Source organism: Symphalangus syndactylus, chromosome 1, assembly GCF_028878055.3.
Source record: "Symphalangus syndactylus isolate Jambi chromosome 1, NHGRI_mSymSyn1-v2.1_pri, whole genome shotgun sequence".
NCBI lineage: Eukaryota > Metazoa > Chordata > Mammalia > Primates > Hylobatidae > Symphalangus > Symphalangus syndactylus.
This window is the reverse complement of record NC_072423.2, coordinates 96,894,382-96,916,969: the sequence shown is the minus strand read 5'-3', so window position 1 is coordinate 96,916,969 and position 22,588 is coordinate 96,894,382. Positions and strand designations below refer to the sequence as shown.

At 56.9% G+C, this 22,588-nt stretch overlaps 1 protein-coding gene across 4 annotated transcripts in view; it reads right to left on the bottom strand.

Moving 5' to 3' along the window:
- The window catches only part of LRP5 (LDL receptor related protein 5), a 141,058-nt gene that overhangs the window by 61,376 nt on the left and 57,094 nt on the right, over positions 1-22,588 (bottom strand). For all 4 annotated transcript variants that reach the window (XM_063644165.1, XM_063644144.1, XM_055270611.2 and 1 more), the window contains one exon: positions 2,324-2,720. In XM_063644165.1, coding sequence (XP_063500235.1) covers positions 2,324-2,720 — 397 coding nt within the window. The remainder of the gene's footprint in view (positions 1-2,323; positions 2,721-22,588) is intronic.

The window sequence follows — 22,588 nt, the reverse complement described above, 5'->3', positions numbered from 1 at the left end:
CAGTGTTGGTAAATGTCAGTGTCGGTATATGTCGCTGTTGGTAGATGCCAGTGTCAGTAGATGTCAGTGTTGGTAAATAGCGTTGGTAAATGTCAGTGTCGGTAAATGTCGGTGTCGGTCAATGTTGGTGTTTGTAAATGTTGGTGTCAGTAAGTGCTGGAGGACTGAGCATGCCAGCAGCAAGCCCAGTGACCTGAGTGCCTGGGGGCTCCCCTGGGACAGGGAAGCCCACTTCCACCCTGCGCAGGCTTCCCGCACCAGCCCCTGGACTCTCAGGGGCCAGGAGCTCATCTCCCATCCCAAAGGTCAGTGGACAGAAATGACCTTGTCCGGGGTCTGGGGCAGCCTCACATCTGACTGGTGGGCTGGAGGAGCTGAGCACCTAGAGAGAGGAAGGGGCAGAGCAGAACCTTCTGCACATAGCTGAAGGGCTCCCCTATGGAAAGGACAGGTGACTTGTTCCCTGGGGCCCCCCAAGGAAAGAACCCAGATCCTGGGGTGGCAGCTCAGGGGTGGAGGTTCTGAGGCCCCAGGTCACAGCCTCTGCTTCAGCTGTGTCTGACCCAGCCAGCCAGCCCCTCTGCCTCCCGCTTCCAGCTCGGTGCCCCTCCCTGGACCCCACGACCTCACAGGTCAGACTGCCAAGCCCATTTCCCCGGGATCCTCAGACTCATGAAACCAGGGCTAGGAGGGACCTTGGAGTCAGCTTCCCCGTCCCTTCCTCTTTCACAGATGAGGACACCGAGGCCCATGTAGACAGTGACTTGACCAAGCTCCTGACCTCAGGGCCATGTTCCCTTCACTGTAGCTGGCAACCAGTTCCTGTGCCTCCTCTTGCTAAAGCCCCTGGGGACCCCACTTCTTACCCTCATCCGCCCTCCTCGGGGAACAACCCAGCCCTTCAGCCACTGCCATGGAGCAGCCCTCTCTCACATGCCTCCGTGCCCCAGGGTCCACGGAGGGCTGCTGGAGCCCCGCCCTCTGCCTGCTGTGCTCCCGCTGCCTGCTGCCTGACATGCTGGCTCCTAGACACCAGTCCAGTTGCAGGAAAACCTCCCCGGCCAGCATACTCACAAACCCCAGGGCCGGGCCACGAGCACAGGCTCCACAGCCCGCAAATCCTCTGCCCGCCGCTGCCCAACGGGCGCCCTGGGCAAGTTACTTCACCTTCTGAACTTCAGGTCCCAGGGCCATGAACCTGGAAACACACCTGGTGCGCACTAAGTGCTCCACAGAGGGCAGCACCACTACTGACCTCCCAGCTCCTCTGGGACTTCCCATCGGCACCCACAGCTCCACTGCGCCTCCTCCATCAGGGTTTTCCCATTTAGTGTTCTGGGTTATGAGCCCCCAGGAAGGCCCCTGGCTACTACCCTCTGAGCCGCTGGGGCAGGTCTCAGAAAGGCTCCCCTACCGACCAACAAACTCTCTGCTTTCACAGACTTCTATGCTGGAAAGCTGGAGCCACGCTGCCAGGCCCAGCCCCACACCTGCCACATCCTGCTGTGTGACCCTGGGCAAGTCCCTGAGCCTCTCTGGGCTTCAGTGTCCTCAACTGTACAACTGTACCTACCCCCCGGATGAAAAGACCCATGGCGTGCAAAGTGTTAAAAGAGGCCTGGCCTGACAGGGAGCGGTGGCTCACGCCTGTAATCCCAGCACTTTGGGAGGCTGAGGCAGGTGGATCATCTGAGGTCAGGAGTTTGAGACCAGCCTGGCCAAGATGGTGAAACCCCATCTCTACCAAAAATACAAACATTAGCCGAGCACAGTGGCAGGCGCCTGTAATCCCAGCTACTCAGGAGGCTGAGGCAGGAGAATCACTTGAGCCCAGGAGGCAGAGGGTGTAGTGAGCTGAGATCACACCACTACACTCCAGCCTGGGCGACACAGTGAGACTCCATCTCAAAAAAAAAAAAAAAAAGAGGCCTGGCCTGCACTGTGGTCAGTGTCACAGAGGCTGCCTTTACTGTCACTACTGACATCCTGGAAATCACCCAGGTGGACCGTTCCATTCTACAGATGAGGAAACTGAAGCCAGGGGAACAAAGGGCTCACTCCAGGTCTCCAGGGCTTTCTACGCATGGACCCAGCGGCAGCACCAGACCACCGGAGTGCTTGTTAGAAACCCAAGTCTTCAGCCCTGCCCTGGAGCTCCTGAATTACCGCTCTGGGGGTAGGGCCCAGCTGCCAGTGTTTTAACAAGCCCTCCTCCGGGTTCTGATGCAAGACAGTGTTCCAGAATGACAGGTCCAGGTCAATCTCCCTCTCACCTGTGCTTGGCCTGGCCCTGGCTCCAGGCCCCAGCCCCCACCCGCCTTACCCCATCACGGGGTGCAGTGCGATGGCTCGGGGCTCGTCCAGGTCCTCCGACACCAGGATCTTGCGGGAGGTGCCATTAAGGCGCGTCACCTCGATGCGGTCCGTGCCTGTGTCGGTCCAGTAGAGGTTTCGGGCCACCCAGTCGACCGCGATGCCATCGGGGTCGTTGATCTCGGTGTTGACCAGCGTCTGCGCCCCAGACCCGTCCAGGTACGCCCTGCGGATGGCCCGCACCTCGTCATCTGTCCAGTAGACGTAGCCCTCCAGTGGGTCGTAGTCGATGGCAATGGCATGCCGGATGTCGTCCACCTGGAGCACGATGTCAGTGAAGTCCGGCGTGTCCAGCGAGATCCTCCGTAGGTCCGTCCGCCGGGCCAGCAGCAGCACCTCCTCGGCTCCTGTGGAGACAGATGCAGTGGGGTCAGGGGTCAAGGGCCTGCAGCAGGCACAAGACTAGGCCTGGGGTGGGCTGGGCAAGGGAAAGACTCAGCCAGGCCCCCAGGGCTCTCCTTGCAAAGGCTGGTGATGTTAGGTGACACACAACCAGCCCATGCTACATGGTCACTCGTTCATCCTCACGACAGCTCTGGGAGGCTGGCATTGTTTGTTTCCTCATTTTACAGATGAGAGATCTGAGGCACAGAGAGGTTATGCACGCAGCTGACAGCCACACAGCCAGGCCATCGGGCTTCAACTGCTGGGTGGGAGCTGCCTCACAGTCCCCCTTGTCTCCTGCCAGCCCCTCTCCTGGCCACAAACCAGCCCCAACCACAACCTGGCCCCAACCAGCCGGGTACCAGGCTGCAGACCCAGCTCCTACCGTGCTGCTCAGCATCCCCAGCACGCCCACCTTGCAGGGGCTCACCCTTCCTGCCCAGCTCGATGCCACTTCATCTCTCCCTCTCCTCCACCACCCGGGGGCAGCTTCAGGCCCCAGCACCGTGCCGGGGGGCTCCTAGGCAGGGCCAGATGCACCCGTCAAGTGAATCGCCCTCTTTGCTCAACTGCCCAGATGTTCTCGGGCCACCGAGATGAAGGGAAACCCTGGTTCTGAGGCCTGAGCCCCGGGGGCACGTTCAGGAACACCAAGACCGGACACAGCGTTTCACGACCACTTGACACACCAGGCAACACAGGTGCGAGACGAGAAGCACCTCTGGGGCATGCGTTCTGGTCACAGCTAGATTCAGGGCCCTGGCTCCTTGGATGGGGCTCCACCGCGGCCTCCACACAGCTGGGCCATCAGAACATAGCGATGAACCCCAGTAACTCAGACCTCGTTTCTAAATAGGGTCCCACAGAGAACAGGCAAGGCACTGTTCACACACTTCCAAATAAGTTTCAGAACCATGCCACAAAGCACCCACCCCACAGCCACCTGGGTCTCTGCTGCCCCCCAGGGCCAAGCCTGCTGCTGGCTGAGCAGCTTGAGGTCACGCCCCTCCACGGCACAGGTGAACAGGGTTCAGAGTGGCACTTAGGCAGGTGGATGAGGGGAGAGCCTGGTCCTCTCAGGATGTCCCTGCAGACAGGCTAGACACAGCTGGGGACAGGAGGATGCTCAAGTGATTCTGGTCTCAAATAAAAGCCCCCTCTCTAGCTGAGGGCAGGATATGCCACCCCTCAAGCCCTGCATGTGTTAAATCCCCAAGGAAAGTTCTCTCTGCGCCGGGCATCTGTGCCCTGCCTAACTCACCAGCGTGACCTGACAGCATACGACCAGCACAAGAGAAGCTCAACTCGGGCTCCCTCGGTGGCCACAGCAACACTCTGAGGACATCTGAGCAGCAGGGCCCAGGGAGCAGCTGTGGACGGGGTCCCGACGCTCAGGCCCAGCTGCGTGCAAACCCAAGGACTCCTCACCACCCACTCCACAGGACGCATGGAGACCCCCTGACCTTTCAGCCATGGCCCTCAAGTGGGCTTCAGTTTAGGGGGTGGGGGTTACGGGATTCTCTTCTGAACCCCCGTGGCCTACCCTCCGCATGCTCCTGACCCCCAGGGCCCAGGGCTCCACACACGGCGGCATCAGCATTTCTGACTGTGTCCTAGGACCCCCAGTTGGGCTTTATCAGAGCTTCCTGCAGAAATTGCAAGTGGAGGCCCACACAGACTTGGGGCCCCCAGGGTGCCCCATAATCCTGACAGATGCTTCCCGAGGTTGCTGGGGTCAGGATGTGGCTCCCTTCCTAGGTTAGGGCATCATCTACTCGCTTGTTCCAGACCTTTCTGGTCTCAACGATGCACAGAGCCAAGAAGGTCAGGGTCAGAGACTCCTCCCAGCGTCCTGTGGCCATGGCCCCTGCACAGGGGCCCAGGTCACAATCTGCAAAGGGGCCCGGGGCTGAACCAGCCCAGAGCCTCCCTGATGCCCTGGCCCCTAGACCTGGCCCTGCAGCCAACTGCCAGGTCTCCTGAGTGCCCTGCCAGGCTGCAGCCTTCAAACAACAGACAGTCCCCTGTGCCCAGGCTCTGGCTCTTGCCAGGAGGAATGCAGAGATCCCAGCGTCCAACGTTTCAAGAAAGGGCAGGAGCCCCTCCTGACTCCTGCTCCAAGCCCCGGAGTGCATAATCTGATTCCTCCACTAGAGGGCGCCCAGGTGATGGCGACAGAGACACGGGCCCAGGGCTGGGGAAACTGAGGCAGGCACGCTGGGGAGAGGCAGAGGCAGCACTTGGAAGGTTCCCCAGGTGCCCAGCTACAATGGAAATCTCTGAGAGCCAAATTCAGATCTGGTCAGAGGCGTCTGATTTGATGTGTACTGGCAAGGGGAGGGGAATCTCTGAATTTCAACAAATTTTCTCCCTCTAGGCTCCACTCCCAAAATGTTCTATTGACAATGGACCTGTCCTTCAAGGCCCAGGTCACACAGCACCGCCACTTCCCCCTCAGGGAAGCTGTTCCTCCCCGCACCCCAGTGGATGGCCGCCCTGTACCAACAGTCTGCCCCACGGCAAGGGCGCCACCCCCACTGGCTCACTGGGGTCCTGGCACAAGCCCCCTGCTCTCCACAGCCCCCAGCACAGCCCCACACCCGCAGCAGCACTACATCCAGGGATGAGCGGGAGAATCCGAGACCAAAACCTCTGGGGCCTGCTGGGTGACCTCGGGCAGGTTCCTGCCCCTCTCTGGGCCTGTCTCCTCATCCAGTGAATAATCAGCCAGGCTTGGCGATGCCCGAGTCCCTCTCTAGCTATGACTTGGAGGGGACCAGAGACTCCACTTCACAAAAGGTCCCTACTTAACAGCCACAGTGGGGAAATCACAGTCCTGGAAGGTCCCCAAGGGCTTGGCCGGGAAGAGCCCCGTCCACACAGTGTCTACAGAACTTTCCAATGAGACTGCCAGGCACAGCGCGAGACGAATCACGCTTGACCTCAGCAGTGTGTCCATCGTGGCCCCACAGAGAACGCCAGTGCCAGACAGAAACCGGCACTCGATCCCAAAACACATTCCAAGCCTGCCTTGCCAGCCCGTTCCCTCTGTCCTCCTAAGAAATCACTAAAGTAGGCCGGGCACAGTGGCTCATGCTTGTAATCCCAGCACTTTGGGAGGCCGAGGCAGGCGGATCACCTGAGGTCAGGAGTTCAAGACCAGCCTGGCCAACATGGCAAAACCCCATCTCTACTAAAAATAGAAAAATATGCCGGGCCCGGTGGCACACTCCTGTAATCCCAGTTACTTGGGAGGCTGAGGCAGAAGAATCACTTGAACCCAGGAGGCAGAGGCTGCAATGAGCTGAGATCGCACCACTGTACTCCAGCCTGCACGTTGGGACAAGACTCTGTCTCCACAAAAAAAAAAAAAAAAAAAATCGGCCGGGCGCAGTGGCTCACGCCTGTAATCCCAGCACTTTGGGAGGCCAAGGCAGGTGGATCACGAGGTCAGGAGATCGAGACCATGCTGGCTAACACAGTGAAACCCCATCTCTATTAAAAATACAAAAAAAAAAAAATTAGCTGGGCCTGGTGGCGGGCGCCTGTAGTCCCAGCTACTCGGGAGGCTGAGGCAGAAGAATGGTGTGAACCCGGGAGGCGGAGCTTGCAGTGAGCCAAGGTAGCACCATTGCACTCCAGCCTGGGCGACAGACGGACACTCTACCTCAAAAAAAAAAAATCATTAAAGTAACACAATAGCACAATTTTCACACACCACCCCTCAAGCTATGAGGATGCCCCATTCTACTGACAAGGACCTCGATGCTCAGAGAGGGTAGGCTCCCGGCCCAAGGACACACAGCCGCAAGAGGAACGCTCACTTCACTTCACTTCCTCAAACACTTCAATCCCAGGAGCCAGCACATGCAGGAAGTGCATTTTTCACTTGCCGCCTGGCTGCCTTCATCATCCCACCAGTATCTCCGTGGGAATCTACTTCAGGCCAGGCCCTGGACCCGCTGCTAGGGAAGGAGGGGTGGACGAAATAGACTTGGGATCTGCCCTCAGGACTCCCTTGGGGTCACAGGGCAGAGACCTCAGGTGAACGACACCATCCGTGAATACACAGCCACCAACTGTACTCTGAAGGCAGGCTAGGGTTATGGGGTCTGTGCGGGGGACCTGCTGGGATTGAGAGGTCTGCTCTCCAGCTCAAGAGCCTCTGGGATTTAGGTAGCTGTCACCATGTGGCAGGTTGTGGCAGGTTCTGGTGGGGTGTCCCAAATGGGCCTAGAACCTTGAGGGGCTGAGCACACCCAGCCCTAGCCCTCTGTTAACTAGGTCAGCAGAGGGCCTCCAGTCCCACCATCAGGAACCCATTCTTGGCATCCCTTCCAATTACTTAGGAGTAAATCAAATCTCTGTGGCGAAGCAGTCCTTTCACTGCTGCGGTGAATCTGTAGGTGTTTACTGACTCCAAGGAGTGTGACACCCCTCAGGCTGCAAGTCCTCTGAGGTTTTTGAGTTTTGCAGAGACTGAGACACCTGGGAGAGAGGCAGGACCCAACCCATTTGCCTGAAGGTCTGAGTGAGCTGTGACCAGCACAGAGGTGACCCCAGTGGTGGTGAGGACTCTGTCCAGCCAGGCCAGCAGGGAGCAGCTGCAGAGAGAGCGCCAGCAGCCTGGGCTCTGCCAGAGGCCTGCCAAGGCTGGTGCCCATAGCTGGCCTCCAGGAGGTTCTGTGTGTAGAGAGGTCCGGGCAGCAGCCATGGCCACGGGGAAGCAGGCCTGGGGTTGGGAGGGGCAGGTGCAGGGGACTGACTGTGCCAGGCTATAAAGAAGAGAGGCCAACTCCTTCCCTGGGACCAGCTACAGAGCCTTGGTAGGAGTTTATTTAAACACCAAGGAAGTAAATTGTGTGGAAACTAACAGTTTGGCCAAATGGTTTTCTTTGGGGTTGTTTAAACAAATAGCCAGCCCCACAACGTTGCCTGAAAGTGAAACCTTCCCCTCGCCGGAGCCTCCTCCAGGCAGGCTCCTGACCTCTCCCCTTCCTCCCTGCACACATGCAGGAGAGAAGGGTGACATCCCTTCTGCGAGGCCAAGCACAGGGAAGGGGCTTGGGGCAAGGGCCAGGCAGGGCACAGCTTCCTGGCAGGCAGCCTTGTCCTCAAAACAAAAAAGCAGTCCCAAGGGATGGCCCAATGTCACGGACATGTCCAGCTCAGCACTGTCCGTCCCTGCCCACCTCGGCACCGTCCGTCCCTGCCCACCTCTGTCCCCAACCACATGGACACACAGAACCTGCAGGGGGCTCCCATGACACATCACTGCCAACCAGGTGGCTTCTAACATCAGAAATGTACCCCCCCACACCCCAAGACATGCATCCCCGAAGTCAAAAGTCAAGACGTCTGTAGCGACAGACTCCCTCTGAAGGCTCCAGGGGAAGATCCTTCCTGGCCTCTTCCAGCTTCTGGTGTTGCAGGAAATACTTGGAGTTCCTTGGCTTGTGGCCGCCATCGCACTAAGCCCTGCTCTGACTCCATGAAGCCTTCACCCCTGAGTGTCAGTGTCTGCTCTCCTGCTCTTATGAGGACATCAGCACCGTGGATATAGGCCCCCTACTCCAGGGTGACCTCGTCCTCGCTTGATTACATCTGCCAAGACCCTGTTTCCAAATTAGATCACATACACAGGTTCCTGGGGTTAGACTTTCAGCATATCTCCTTGAGGGACACAATTCAACATACCCAGCCAGGAGCAGAGGGTAAGAGGAGCGCTTCAGTGGAAGGCCAGAGGCAAGCGTGCCAGGAAGAGGGGACGGCCTGGGCCACTGCACGGAGGCGGGAGAGAGGGTGGCCCAAACCTGTCGCCAGGGCTGATCTGAGCGTGGAGGCCTGGCACCCACCAGCGTTGGCATTGCCCCACCCACCACAGCTCTCTTCTGAGGCCCCACTGCGTGCAGGACACGCCCCACTGCGTGCAGCTCCGAGCCCAGCCCTGTCCTCCAGGAAGCCTCATGCAAACAGCCTGCCGTGCGTGCAGCAGATCCCAACCACAAAAGCAAACAGACTGCCACTCTCACACAAAAGCCAGGAAGGAAACGCGCTCAAATGTCAACAGTGGTTATCGTTGGACGGGTCCTATCCTTCCTTCTAGCTGTCGGACAGAGGTCGGCAAGCACTCTGGGAAGGGCCAGAGAGCAAATATTTTCGGTGCTGCGGCCTGCACGGTCTCCTTCCCGCCTCCTCAGCTCTGCCGCAGCTGTGGGAAGGCAGCCTGCCTCAGTCAACACAGCTGGGAGCAAACAAAACTTCATTTATGGACACTAAAATGCGAATTCCGTGTCATTTTCCCATGTCCCAAAACATTATTCTCCCGATTTTCTTCTCAACCATGTAAATATATAAAAAGCATTCCAAGCTCATGGCCTGTCCCAACTAGACGGTGAGCCATCTGGCCCCTCGGCCAAATGACCCTCGTACAAGAAGCGTGTATGACTTTGTTTTTGAGCTGGAGCTTCACTCTTATTGCCCAGGCTGGAGTGCAGTGGCGCGATCTTGACTCACTGTAACTTCTGCGTCCCAGGTTCAAGCAATTCTCGTGCCTCAGCCTCCTGAGTAGCTGGGATTACAGGTGTCCGCCACCATGCCTGGCTAATTTTTTGTGTTTTTAGTAGAGACGGGGTTTCACCATGTTGGCCAGGCTGGTCTCGAACTCCTGACCTCAGGTGATCTACCTGCCTTGGCCTCCCAACGTGCTGGGATTACAGGCGTGAGCCACCGTGCCCAGCCATGCGTGACTTTTATAATATCAGAAAGAAAATTACAATGGAGGAAGGAGGGGAGGTGGGAAGGAGCAGAGGAGGAGAGCGGGTGGAAGGAACTCTCCGTAATTGTCCCTTGATTTTTCTGCAAACTTAAAACTGCTTTAAAAAAATGAAGTCTATTAATGTTGTTTAAAAAATTAAAAGGCGTACAAGCCAATAGGGACAACACCAAAACCCTAGCAATAAATGAGCAAAGACTATAAATACAAATTAACAGGAGAAAGAGCAGTCAGTAAATGTGGAAAATGGGTAACTTCTCAGTCATCTGCAAACAGAAGGGAGCCACCCGGAGCTGCCGGTGAGGTGGAAAGGCCTGTCTGACACTTAAGTGAGGGCATCTCCCGCTTCCAGAAGGGCTGTAAAGCACCTCAGGCTTCCTAGTCAGCAGCCCGGGAGCCGTGGACCCTAGCGTTTCCTCTCTAAACACAGGCAGAAGCAGCAGCTGGAATGCATGGAGGTTCCTGCAACCAGACACCACCATAGCTCCATGAGAATAGCAAAACTCAAGACCAAGAACCTGGAAACAACCCAAATGTCCCCAAATATTTTTGAATAAAATGTACTTATTTTACCTAAACGAGGGCATTCAAGGTGATGGGTGATGACACAGGCACGAAAACAGCACGCTCTGGAGAACAGTTAATGATGTCGGAATTTGTATGAACAATAAATGAAAAAGACTCAGACACAACATTACACACATTGTTTGAACGAATCTCCTAAAAGTCCATTTACTTATTTATTTATTTATTTATTTATTTATTTTGAGACAGAGTCTCGCTCTGTCACCCAGCTAGAGTGCAGTGGCGTGATCTTGGCTCACTGCAACCTCTGCCTCCTGGGTTCAAGCGATTCTCCTGCCTCTGCCTCCTGAGTAGCTGGGATTACAGGCACCCACCACCATGCCTGGCTAATCTTTTATTTTTAGTAGAGATGGAGTTTCACCATGTTGGCCAGGCTGGTCTCGAACTCCTGATCTTGAGTGATCCACAGCGCCCCCGCCAACTCCAGCCTCCCAAATGTTGGGATTACAGGCGTGAGCCACCGCGCCTGACCTTAAAAGTCGATTTTGATATGTAAACAGAAAAAACATGCACAAGATACATGGACACAACTAACTCTGGGTGGCAAAATTATGGGTAATTTCTATTTTCTTCACTATTTTTTATAATGTTTTCCTTGCTACAGCGAACGTATAAATGTTAAATTTAAGAGGAAAGAAAAAAGCCTCTGAAACACGGGTGAACGGGTTTATCCTTAGAGGCTCTCAGTCTCTAAGGGAGGTGGGTCAGGATGCTGGGGACAGGGTCCTCTTCCTGGGGCAATGTGGGGGAACAAGCCACCTACCCCTCCACTGAATTGCGCTGGGGTGTGGGTACTGACGGCTCATTCGGTGTCCAGGGTCTGAGATGTGTTGACAGGAAGAATGACAGGGGATGGGAGGGATGGGGCGAAAGAAGCCACCTGCAGCCCCAGGAACTATCTGGCCAGCACATGGTCGCCCAGCGGCCTGAGCCACCCCTGCCAGAGCCAGGAAGAGACCCTGCCAACAGGTCACCAGTGTGCAGGAACTCAGAAGGTCATCAAAGTTAATATCCTCCATGCCCCAATGTGGGAAAACAGGTTTTTTCACAACAAACAAGATAATTTTTATTATTTTGGCAAAAGGAGGCAGGGCAGCCCCGGACACCTCCATCCCACCTCATCAGCCAGCTGCAGGGCCCTGGCCATCCCTGTAGACAGAGTGAATGTCACAACCTTCCTGTACCGAACCAAGTGCAGTTCCCAGGCCACAGGCCACCCAGGAAAGGTCCAGTGCCCCCCGGAGGCTCCCACCGCAGGCCTCCCGCCACAGCCAGCACCAACCCAGGACGGCTGTGTTCTCCTGGCTTCTTTTCACACGGGTAGCAGAAAGCTGAGATCCGGGGAAAGCTGAGATCCAGGGAAAGCTGAGATCCGCGGAAAGCTGAGAATCAGCCTCTGCTGCCCGGATGCCCACCCCCAGCTCTGCTCCCAGCTCCAGGGTCTCCTTCTCAGGTGCCCTTACAGGAGGCAGAGGGCTTCGGCCACCTCCCAGGCCTGGGGCATGCAGGGTGAACGGGGTCACAGTGCAGGCCGCTGTCTACTGCGCAGATCCCAAGGCCATAAACAGCCTGGCCGCAGTGGCTTCCCAGCTGGCAGGCGGCTAGATTATTTTTGTTGTTTAGCAATTGATTAAGTTTCTCCGCTGCCCCCAGGGGTAAGTGGTGGGGCAAATGTCGCGACCGCAGCCCAGCACCTTGACCCGGGATCCTGTGCCAAGCGACCATAGGGTCACAAAGCACAAGGGAAGTGGCTGGGCCCAATGCTGGCTCTGCTGGAACCTGAGGCCTGCCGCTGTCACCTGCACGGTGCCTGGGACCTTCCAGCGAGCGCAGAGAGGCTGTGGCCCGCCAGGAGCAGCTGGCAGGCACCTTGGCCTGCAGTCAGGGGCTCCGTCTGCTCAGCTCTAAAACAGGGAAGTCGCTGCTCTGCCTGGGATCAGGGCAGCCAGAGAGTAACCAAGTCAGTGCCGGCCTCAGGAAGGGACCTGCAGGCGGGTCCCTTCCTCTCCCATCCCCCAGTGCCAGCCAGCCCCTCCTGTAGCCCCCCACTGCCTGCCTCTGCCCCCACACCCTACCACAACCTTAGGCCCATGGCTGCATGGCCACTCCCCAGGCAGGCAGTGCCATCCAACGGGCTGTGCGCCCGCTCCCTCGGCAGACAGACCTGACTCCAGCTCCCAGCCCCATCTTGTCACTGAATGACCTTGAGTGAGCAACTTGACCTGCTTTCCACATGTCAGACTCAAGGGGAAATGGCCCCCCAGCAAGATGGGATGCCTATGACCAGGCCCCAAGACATAGAACCTCCCTGTGGGTTTTGCTGTTGTTGTTGTTACTGTGCTTTGTTTTGTTTTGTTTTTTGTTTTGTTTTGAGATGGAGTCTCGCTCTGTCGCCCAGGCTGGAGTGCAGTGGTGCCATCTTGGCTCACTGCAAGCTCCGCCTCCCAGGTTCACGCCATTCTCCTTCCTCAGCCTCCCAAGTAGCTGGGACTACAGGCGCCTGCTACCACACTAATTTTTTGTATTTTTAGTAGAGACAGGGTTTTACCATGTTAGCCAGGATGGTCTCGATCTCCTGACCTCGTGATATGCCCATCTCGGCCTCCCAAAGTGCTGGGATTACAGGCATGAGCCACCACGCCCGGCCGTTATTGTTGTTTTTGAGAGAGAGTCCTGCTCTGTCACCCAGGCTAGAGTACAGTGGCGTGATCTTGGCTCACTGCAACCTCTGCCTCTCAGATTCAAACGATTCTCCTTCCTCAGCCTCCTGAGTAGTTGGGACTACAGGCGCCTGCTACCACACCCGGCTAATTTTGTATTTTTAGTAGGGATGGGATTTCACCATGTTGGCCAGGCTGGTCTCGAACTCCTGACCTCAGGTGAGGAGTTCCCAGAGTGCTGGGATTATAGGCGTGAGCCACCGCGCCAGCCCTCCTGTGGTACTAAACACTCGCACCCCCTTGCTGGGGACCCTGGTGAGGGAACACAGCCTCACAAGTGAAGTGTGGTTTTGTTGGGCAAATGAAGCCTGGGCAGCCCTCTCATCTTTGCCTAAAACTGAAGAATTTAGGGGCACGGATGTATAAAACAGTTGGTGACTTAAATGAAAAAGAAGGCCACATTCCCCGCTTTAGGCAGGCAGCTTAATTCTTTAAAAGCCACCACAGGGTGCCTTTCTGAACCCAGGCACACAGTAGGTGTTCAATGGACAGCAGGGGTTACTTGTACTGCTGATGACACCCTGTCTGTGGCCCCTGCAGCTGGCTCTGGCCTGACGCACAGCTGCACCCCTCTGCAAGGCCACCCCACTGTACATGGAAACTCTGTGGAGGCGGCCTTCGGGGCTGGCCAGGACGCCCAGGCCCCGATCCCATCTGTGCCCTTCCTCCATAGACCTCAGCGAGCTCTCAGCACTGCGTGCCTCAGGCCCATTTCAGAAGTAGGGCTGGCTAGGCGCGGTGACTCATGCCTATAATCCCAGCACTTTGGGAGGCCAAGGTGGGTGGATCACAAGATGGTCAGGAGATCGAGACCATCCTGGCTAACACAGTGAAAACCCGTCTCTACTAAAAATACAAAAAATTAGCCAGGTGTGGTGGCGGGCGCCTGTAGTCCCAGCTACTTGGGAGGCTGAGGCAGGAGAATCGCTACTCTGGAGGCTGAGGCAGGATAATTGCTTGAGCTCAGGAGGCGGAGCTTGCAGTGAGCAGAGATCGCGCCACTGCACTCCAGCCTGGGTGACAGAGAGACACTGTATCAATAAAAAAAAAAAAAAAAAAAAAGAAGCAGGGCCAGCCACGGACGACCCCTCACACAGCTCCCAGGACACGTGCCTAGGTATAGGACTCAGGACCGTGACCGCTGCAGTGGCCCCCAAGAAACGTTACTTTCATCACCCACCCCGCCTCAGTGGCAGTGGCCAAAATAACGGATTAGAATGGAACCATGTGACAATGCCACTGCCCTAAGTGACGGAAGATGGCTGACTATCAGCAGTTCATGTGGCCCCACCTAACACAAGTACAGGGCACTCTACAACTTATAAATCCTTTCCCAGACACTGTCCTTTCGACACTCCCAGGTCAGCAAGGCACACAGGGCCTGCATTTCACAGCCACACAGCAGAGGGCTGAGGCTGGAACTCGGATGTTCTGATTTCCATTCAATCACGTCCCCAGAGGTGGCACGGAGACGGGGGGCTTCTCTTGACAAAGTTGAGAAAGTCACTGCCAGCTCCACTGAAGACCAAAGAACCTCAGCTCTCAAACACTCTTGAAGGTGTTACCGAACTCTCCCAGCCTGTTTCCTGGGTCCTGATGTTGGTCCCGTGGGACACAGGAAGAGGAAGAAGCCAGCTCTGCTCTAGGGAGCAGAGCCTGGCATACCTGCCACACTCTCAGAGGGCTGGGCGTGGGCGGAGGGGCCGTGTGCAGGAGTAGGGTCTGGATGGAGGGGCGCTGTGGCAGGAGGCAGGGGGCAGGGGAAGGGTGCTCCAGGTGGTGGGCACAGCACGAGCAGGGGCAGGGAGGGCCGCATCAGATGTGTGCAGGGAGAAACAAATCATGCATTTCCATTGGAATAGGTGGTAAAAGGTAGAAAAACAGAGTGGGGGCCAGGAAGGGAGTCGGAGCCTTTTAGTGTCTCTCTGCAGGTGAGTGGCAGCCCGAGGTGTCAGCTCAGCACACTTGGGGCCCAGGGGCCGTGTCTTCTATCACTGACCCCAGGGCACACGGAACTAGGCAGGGAGAGCAGAGGCACAGGGCACGGTCAGTAAAACCAAACAAGGAATCATCACCAAACGCGGAAAGGGCAAGGAGTGCCCGCAGCCACACAGGGGCTCTGTCTGGGCAACGTGGGGGTCCCACCAGGCCCTGTACCCTGCAAGTGCAAAACTTGCCTCTGAAGATAAAGGGAGGCTGTTGGAGCTGCAGAGCTGGTCTGGGGTCCGCATGGAGCTGGGCTTATGCTGCAGTCACAAGGGGGACACGGAAGAGGCTGCAGGGGACAAAACCAGTGGCCAGAGTGACCACAGTCTAACTCTGAGGCTGTGGAAAGGACACCCACAGCGTTCACCCACCCCAGAGGTGCCATTCCGCCTGTGCCCCCGCTCCACTGTAACAGCGTTCTCCAGGAATATGATGCACCCCTCTCCTCTTGCATCAGCCCTGACAGTGAGTATTCAGGCCGAAAAGCAGAAGAGCACAGCTGCGTGGTTCCATTTCCATGTAGTTCTGGAACAGGCAACGCTAATCCACAGTGATAGAAGTCAGGAGAGTGGTGGAGGGGGCGGGGGTTGAGGACGGCAAAGGGGCACCAGGAACTTTCCCAGTGGTGGAAATGTTCTCTGTCTGGACCGGGTGGTAGTTATGCAGACATACGCAGCTGTCAAAGTTAATCCAAATGTACACGTTAAAATGTGTGCGTTTTATTGCCTGCAAGTTATACCTCAATTAAAAAAAATAAAGTTAGCACTCAGGCTTCTTCCACAACTTCCTGAACCGTGCGAGCTGATCTTCTTGCTATTAAAAATTCACGGTCCATGGCTGAGAACAGCAGCTGCCTTCTGTTTGCAAAGTCAACGCCAATCACCGCCCGGCCGCGGCAGACTTGGCCCCACAGGACCTCCTTTCTTTTTTCCCTTTGACCTACTTCCCTGATAAGTGACAAGACAGCCAGACTCTGGGAACAAACGCCCGTTATTCGGCCCCGAGCTGAGTGGGCCCTGCTCCCTGGGCTAATCCGCCCGGACAGACGGATGGACGTGAGGGGCTTTGCCGTCGGCTCCAGCTGTCAGTCTGCCTGTCAGACTCGACAGTGGCCCCCTCTGTTCCTCCCGCTGCCCCCACTCCATCCCCGACTTCTTTTTGTTTCCTGTCCCTGACAGATGAACATCTGTTAAAACTCTGTCTGGGTGAGCTGTGGCCGGCGGCCCGCAAATCCCCAAGCCTCACCCCAGCCTCATCTGGGCGCTGCCGGGAGCACTGCCTGGCCACCCTCCGGACACGGCCCCGAGAGCTGCCGGCCCGGGCACGTGTGGCCCGAGTGGCATGGCGCACGCCGCTAAGCCCACTGCCCAAAGGCCCCCAAGCAGGAGAGATGTGCGGGCGACAAAAGTCAAAGGAACAGGGGCACGTTCCACAGAGGATGGGGCTGGAGGGGTGGCAGTGAGGGACAGCAGCCTCCAAGGACGGCGGTGGCAACTCCCAAATAAGGCCTCACTCTTGCTGTTTTTAGATCATTCCACATAATTGGAAAAACATGGCAGAAACCGAAGCCAGCTGCTGCCTCGGTCCTGGAGCTGTGTGGAGGGGGTGGGGAGGCCAGGAGGCCAAGGCTCTGCACTCGACTGCTGGGGATGAGAGTGACTCTGAGCTGCAGAGAGCAGCATCGCAGCTGCCGTGGTCCCACTGAGCCCCGGCCATGCTGGGCGGCAGAGGGAAACTCACAGGACATACCTGCCCTGTCTCATGGGGGTCACTTCAGGAGGGGCGGGGGAGCCAGGACACAGACAGCCCAGGGCCAGCGGTCACCCTGCAGCTCAGGGGCCACATAAATAGTGCCACCTTGAAGGCACACGGCAATGCGGGGACCCCCCCCCTCGACGCATCACCACCTCTAGGAGGCTGCCTGTGCGCCCCTGGGAACGCTGCTCCCCGTCCCTTGGGGTCCCGGCGTGACCACCCTCTCAGCCCCTTCCTTGGGGAAGGCACCTGACTCCCTACACCCAGCTGGCTTTCATTTGCTCAAAATCAGGAAAAAGCAGAATTCAAGACATCACAAAATGTCTTCGCCTCTAACTCCATGACAGATAAACAGTCAGACACCCAGGAGGGAGTCCCAGGGACCCTCGAGTCTCACCTGAGGCTCTGGCTTCAAACCTCGAGATGTTTCCGGCCGTGCTAGCGCCACCCCCCACAACCTGCCACACACAGCCCTCCCTTGGGAACTCACAGATTTGGCCCCCACCTGCCCACCCCGTTTCTTCTCGTGGACTGGGTGTGTTGGGTTGGGGCTGGGGACTCTGAATGTGTCATAAGAGTCTGAATGATTCTGACACAGCCAGGCCCTGCCCCCCTGCTGGCCTTCACCCCACAGGAAAGGAAGCCACACGCCTGGAGCGCCCAGCACACCCCGCTCCGTCCTCCCCAGGTCACCCGCCAGCCATGTGAGCCGTGCTCCCCATTGCCCCTTCACCACCCCCCCAGCTCCTCCTGGCAGCACCCAGCCTTGGAAGCTACTTCTGATTACAACCGCCGAAGGAAGACTCGCCCCCTCGGCACTGACCCAGACAGCCTGCACCATCGCACTGCTCAGCACGACCCACACGGCCTTCCTCCAAACCCCATGGAGTGGGAAGTATAATCACCCCCTTTCTACCAGCGGAGAAACTGAAGTACAGAGAGGTTAAGTCACTTTCCAAAGGTCCCAACACGATGACGAAAAATAGAAAGCCAGCCCACAAGTGGAACTAGGTGCTCCAAGTCCTGGGTCTGCCTGACACTGCATTTCCCCATCACCACAGTCCTGGGTCTGCCTGACACTGCATTTCCCCATCACCACAGTCCTGGGTCTGCCTGACACTGCATTTCCTCACCACCAACAGTCCCGGGTCTGCCTGACACTGCATTTCCTCACCACCACAGTCCCGGGTCTGCCTGACACTGCATTTCCTCATCACCACAGTCCCGGGTCTGCCTGACACTGCATTTTCTCATCACCACAGTCCCGGGTCTGCCTGACACTGCACCTCCTCACCACCACAGACCCGGGTCTGCCTGACACTGCATTTCCCCATCACCACAGTCCCGGGTCTGCCTGACACTGCATTTCCTCATCACCACAGTCCCGGGTCTGCCTGACACTGCACCTCCTCACCACCACAGTCCCGGGTCTGCCTGACACTGCATTTCCTCATCACCACAGTCCCGGGTCTGCCTGACACTGCATTTCCTCACCACCAACAGTCCTGGGTCTGCCTGACACTGCATTTCCCCATCACCACAGTCCTGGGTCTGCCTGACACTGCATTTCCCCATCACCACAGTCCTGGGTCTGCCTGACACTGCATTTCCCCATCACCACAGTCCTGGGTCTGCCTGACACTGCATTTCCCCATCACCACAGTCCCGGGTCTGCCTGACACTGCATTTCCCCATCACCACAGTCCCGGGTCTGCCTGACACTGCATTTCCTCACCACCAACAGTCCTGGGTCTGCCTGACACTGCATTTCCCCATCACCACAGTCCTGGGTCTGCCTGACACTGCATTTCCCCATCACCACAGTCCTGGGTCTGCCTGACACTGCATTTCCCCATCACCACAGTCCCGGGTCTGCCTGACACTGCATTTCCTCACCACCACAGTCCCGGGTCTGCCTGACACTGCACCTCCTCTCCACCACAGACCCGGGTCTGCCTGACACTGCACCTCCTCATCACCACAGTCCCGGGTCTGCCTGACACTGCACCTCCTCATCACCACAGTCCCGGGTCTGCCTGACACTGCACCTCCTCATCACCACAGTCCCGGGTCTGCCTGACACTGCACCTCCTCTCCACCACAGTCCCGGGTCTGCCTGACACTGCACCTCCTCATCACCACAGTCCCGGGTCTGCCTGACACTGCACCTCCTCACCACCACAGTCCCGGGTCTGCCTGACACTGCACCTCCTCATCACCACAGTCCCGGGTCTGCCTGACACTGCACCTCCTCATCACCACAGTCCCGGGTCTGCCTGACACTGCACCTCCTCATCACCACAGTCCCGGGTCTGCCTGACACTGCACCTCCTCATCACCACAGTCCCGGGTCTGCCTGACACTGCACCTCCTCTCCACCACAGTCCCGGGTCTGCCTGACACTGCACCTCCTCTCCACCACAGACCCAGGTCTGCCTGACACTGCACTTTCTCAACACCAGTCCTTGGCCGGCTCCCAACTACAAACCAAGCCATGTCTTCCATCCTGAATCCTCTTGGCCTAAACATTACTCCCAATGCCTCCCTCCGGAACAGGCACAAGTCCCACCAGCACAGCCTCCTTCGTTACCTGCGTTTCCGCTAGCCCAGGGCCAGCTCCAGAGCCCTCACCACTGGGCCCCTATCCTTCACCCCCGGACACTGGACCTCACCAACCCACAGCCAGGAGGAGATCCCCGTGTGACCCCAGGGCCTCCTCTGCCTGACTCTGAATTTCATTGCCCAACGTGACACCTCAGAAGGCTCTTGGCACTGGCAGCCCTCCACGGGCACCGCTCCTTCCGGCCAGCTCTGACATCCCGGCTGGCGAGGTGCCCTGCACGAGGCCTCTGCCCACCGGGACCTCACAGCCATGCTGTCAGCTGCAACAAGCGACAGAATTTCACGTTTTCTTCACGTTGCCCCTGGGTGAGCAGCTTCTATCTGCAGGTGGTTTTTGGTTGACGCGAGGCGTCCCGTCGGCAGCCATGCTGCACAGCTAATTCATGCCCGCCAGGCGCATGGCCGCAACACCAATGGGCGCCTGCAGCCTGGAAAGCCACAGAGGAACCGAGAACAGCGACTGTGCTCAGGTGACAGGACTGTGGTCTTTTAACAAAACATTTTCCTTTAATGTGATATTTTATGGCAAGGAATAAAACCTGGAGGGCAGGACATCTGGATAAGCCCCAGGTTGCCATGTGGTCTGCTTTGTGAAGTCTGAAGCCCACGCCCCATTCTGGCCCCGCTCACAGGTCCGTCTCTGACTCACCAACTTCAATGCCAGGCTGTGCCTGTCCTCCAACCAGAACATGACTTCCTTAAGGACAAAGCCATTTCTCACCCATCCCCATCTCCCGCTGGATTAAGAAATATGGAAAGATCTTCTAGAACCACCTCAAATTTGCAGAGCCACCTTGGTGACAAACCCTTGAAATGCTTCTGAGAAGAGTTTAGGTTTCTTCTCAACTCTAAAACCTCTAGAAAACTCTTATTTCCCCTTGTACACACCAGCTGTCCATGGAACACTTCAGCTTCAAAAGTGTCCAGGGCAGGGAGACGGAGGAGCCAGCATCCACGCCCAGCACCGGCCGGTTAATTAACGGGAAGCGGGTGGGGCCCATCTCCAGGCAGCCCTGAGGTCAGGCTGGGGAACCATGCTTACAAAAAAAAGTGAACTGAAACGCTCACGTCCTTATGCAAAACCAGACTCCGGTTGCATCTTTCTGTCTCCTCGAGGAGCTTTTTTCTCCCTTTGACAGAACACCCTACATACAGCATCTGGAACCAAAGCAGAAAGATTCAGGCTCAGAGTAAAACAGTCCCCAAACTGGCTGCATGTGGACGTTCCCAGCCCAGAGTCCCGCCCAAGCAGGGCCTCTAAATGACACAAAATGTTTTTCTCTGCATGCCAGTCATGCTCCAACTGAGTTATGTGTAAAAGTGCCTCTCACGGCTGAGGGCAAAAACAGTTCCCACAAGACTAGAGAAAGGTGACCCCCGACGGCTGAGTCTCCAGGGAGCATGGAGCTGCGTGCTCAACCCTGCAGCCCTGACGGCTCTGGAATGGAAAAGCTTCCAACAGGAAGGGCAGGGCTTGCTGCAAATCCAGCGGTCCAACCCCACAGGTGTCTGTGGTGTCAGCTCCATGCCACAGAGCCCAGGGCTGGGGCCAGAGCCACCAGGCCCCCTGCCAGCCTGCAGGGGCCTCCTCCTCTGTGTAGCCCAACCACCCACTCTGAGCGCAGACAGCCTCCTCTAATCACCACAGGGCCCGTCCCAACCCACCACCACCCACCCCCTTGCAGGAAAATGAGCCCTGAGGACTCCCCAGGGCTGCTCTGGGCCTGGACATGGAAACTGGAAGTGACATTTGCAGAAGGAGTGCAATGCCCTCGAAGGGCTCAGCCACGAGCAGCCAGTCCCCAGGGCTCAGAAGGCCCAGCTGTCAGAACCCTGGGAGCCAGCAAAGAGCCAGGTGCTCCACCTAAGTCTATGGTCCCTGCCTCTTCTGGTTGGGAAAGAAATCAACACCCCTTTACTGGCTCCCACTGACAGCCCACTCCCCCAGGTGTGGGAGGATTCTGGGACGATGCAGGCAAACCTGGACCCTGAGCGAACCTGCCCCAGCCCTCACGGGCCTGGCACCAGCCACAGCACCTAAGGCGTCAGTCATGGTGACAATATGACGGTGATAAGGGCATGGACAGTGGACATGGCAGCTGGACACTGGGCACCCACTGCATGCCAGGCACTCAGCACAGCACCGTCACCCCTGGATGAGCAGTGGCCCTTTGCAAGCCAGGGTAGCCTGGACAAGTTATTTGGGGATCTCTGAGCTTGTCCAACGGTGCAACTTCACTGAGCCATGAGTCTGGGGTTTTATCAGGGCCCACGCCCGTTCCTGGAACTCTGATGCATGAGGGAGCCACACAGGGACCCTTAACAAAAGCTCCCTGGGCAATATGTTCTCTTGCCTCAGTCTCCCAAATAGCTGAGATTACAGGCGCACCACTACCGTCCGGCTAATTTTTGTATTTTTAGTAGAGACAGGGTTTCACCATGTTGGCTACCATGTTGGCCAGGCTGGTCTTAAACCCCTGACCTCAAATGATCCTTCCACTGTTGGGGCAAGGCACCTGACAGGCACAACTGCACGATCTGCTTGTTGGGGGCTGTGTCCATTCCCCACTCCTTTGACAAATGTCCACACCCAACCTTGCTCTGACACCCCAAGAGCAGAGATGGTGACACCTGCTTCCTACATGGCCATTGCTCTCCCAGGGCAGACATCCCCAGCAGATGCAACACAGCATTTAGGCAGACATCACCAATTGATGGTGGCAACAGACACCAGGCCCTGCTCCCTCTCACTCCAGTGGGCAGGCCCCAAGCCAGCTCTCACCTGCCCACCCCCAACCCACAGCAGCAAGACTCAGAAATGAAAAAAACGCAAAGAAAACAGAAACGCCCCATAGCAGGAGGATGGCTAAAAGACATGTCTTGATAAGATATCATTCAGGCATAGGCCAGGCACTGCGGCTCATGCCTGTGATCCTAGAACTTTGGGAGGCTGAGGTAGGCGGATCACCTGAGGTTAGGAGTTCAAGACCAGCCAGCCAACATGGTGAAACCCCATCTCTACTAAACATACAAAAATTAGCCAGGCGTAGTGGCGGGCGCCTGTAATCCCAGCTGCTTGGGAGGCTGAGGCAGGAGAATCGCTTGAACCTGGGAGGTGGAAGCTGCTGTGAGCCACTGCACTCCAACCTGGGCAACAGGGCAAGATTGTCTCAAAAAAAAAAAAAAAAAAAGATCTCTTTCACTAAAACTCGTGTCTTTGATACATATTTACCTCCTGCAATTGCAAACGCTTCTGCAATGCATAAAGTGAAATAAATAGCAGGAAGCCTTATGGTTCGATCTCCCACACAGACACACAGTCATACAGAAAAAATGCAGGGAGGGCTGGGGAACAAAAAAAACAGAAGATAAAATGTGGAGACAGACA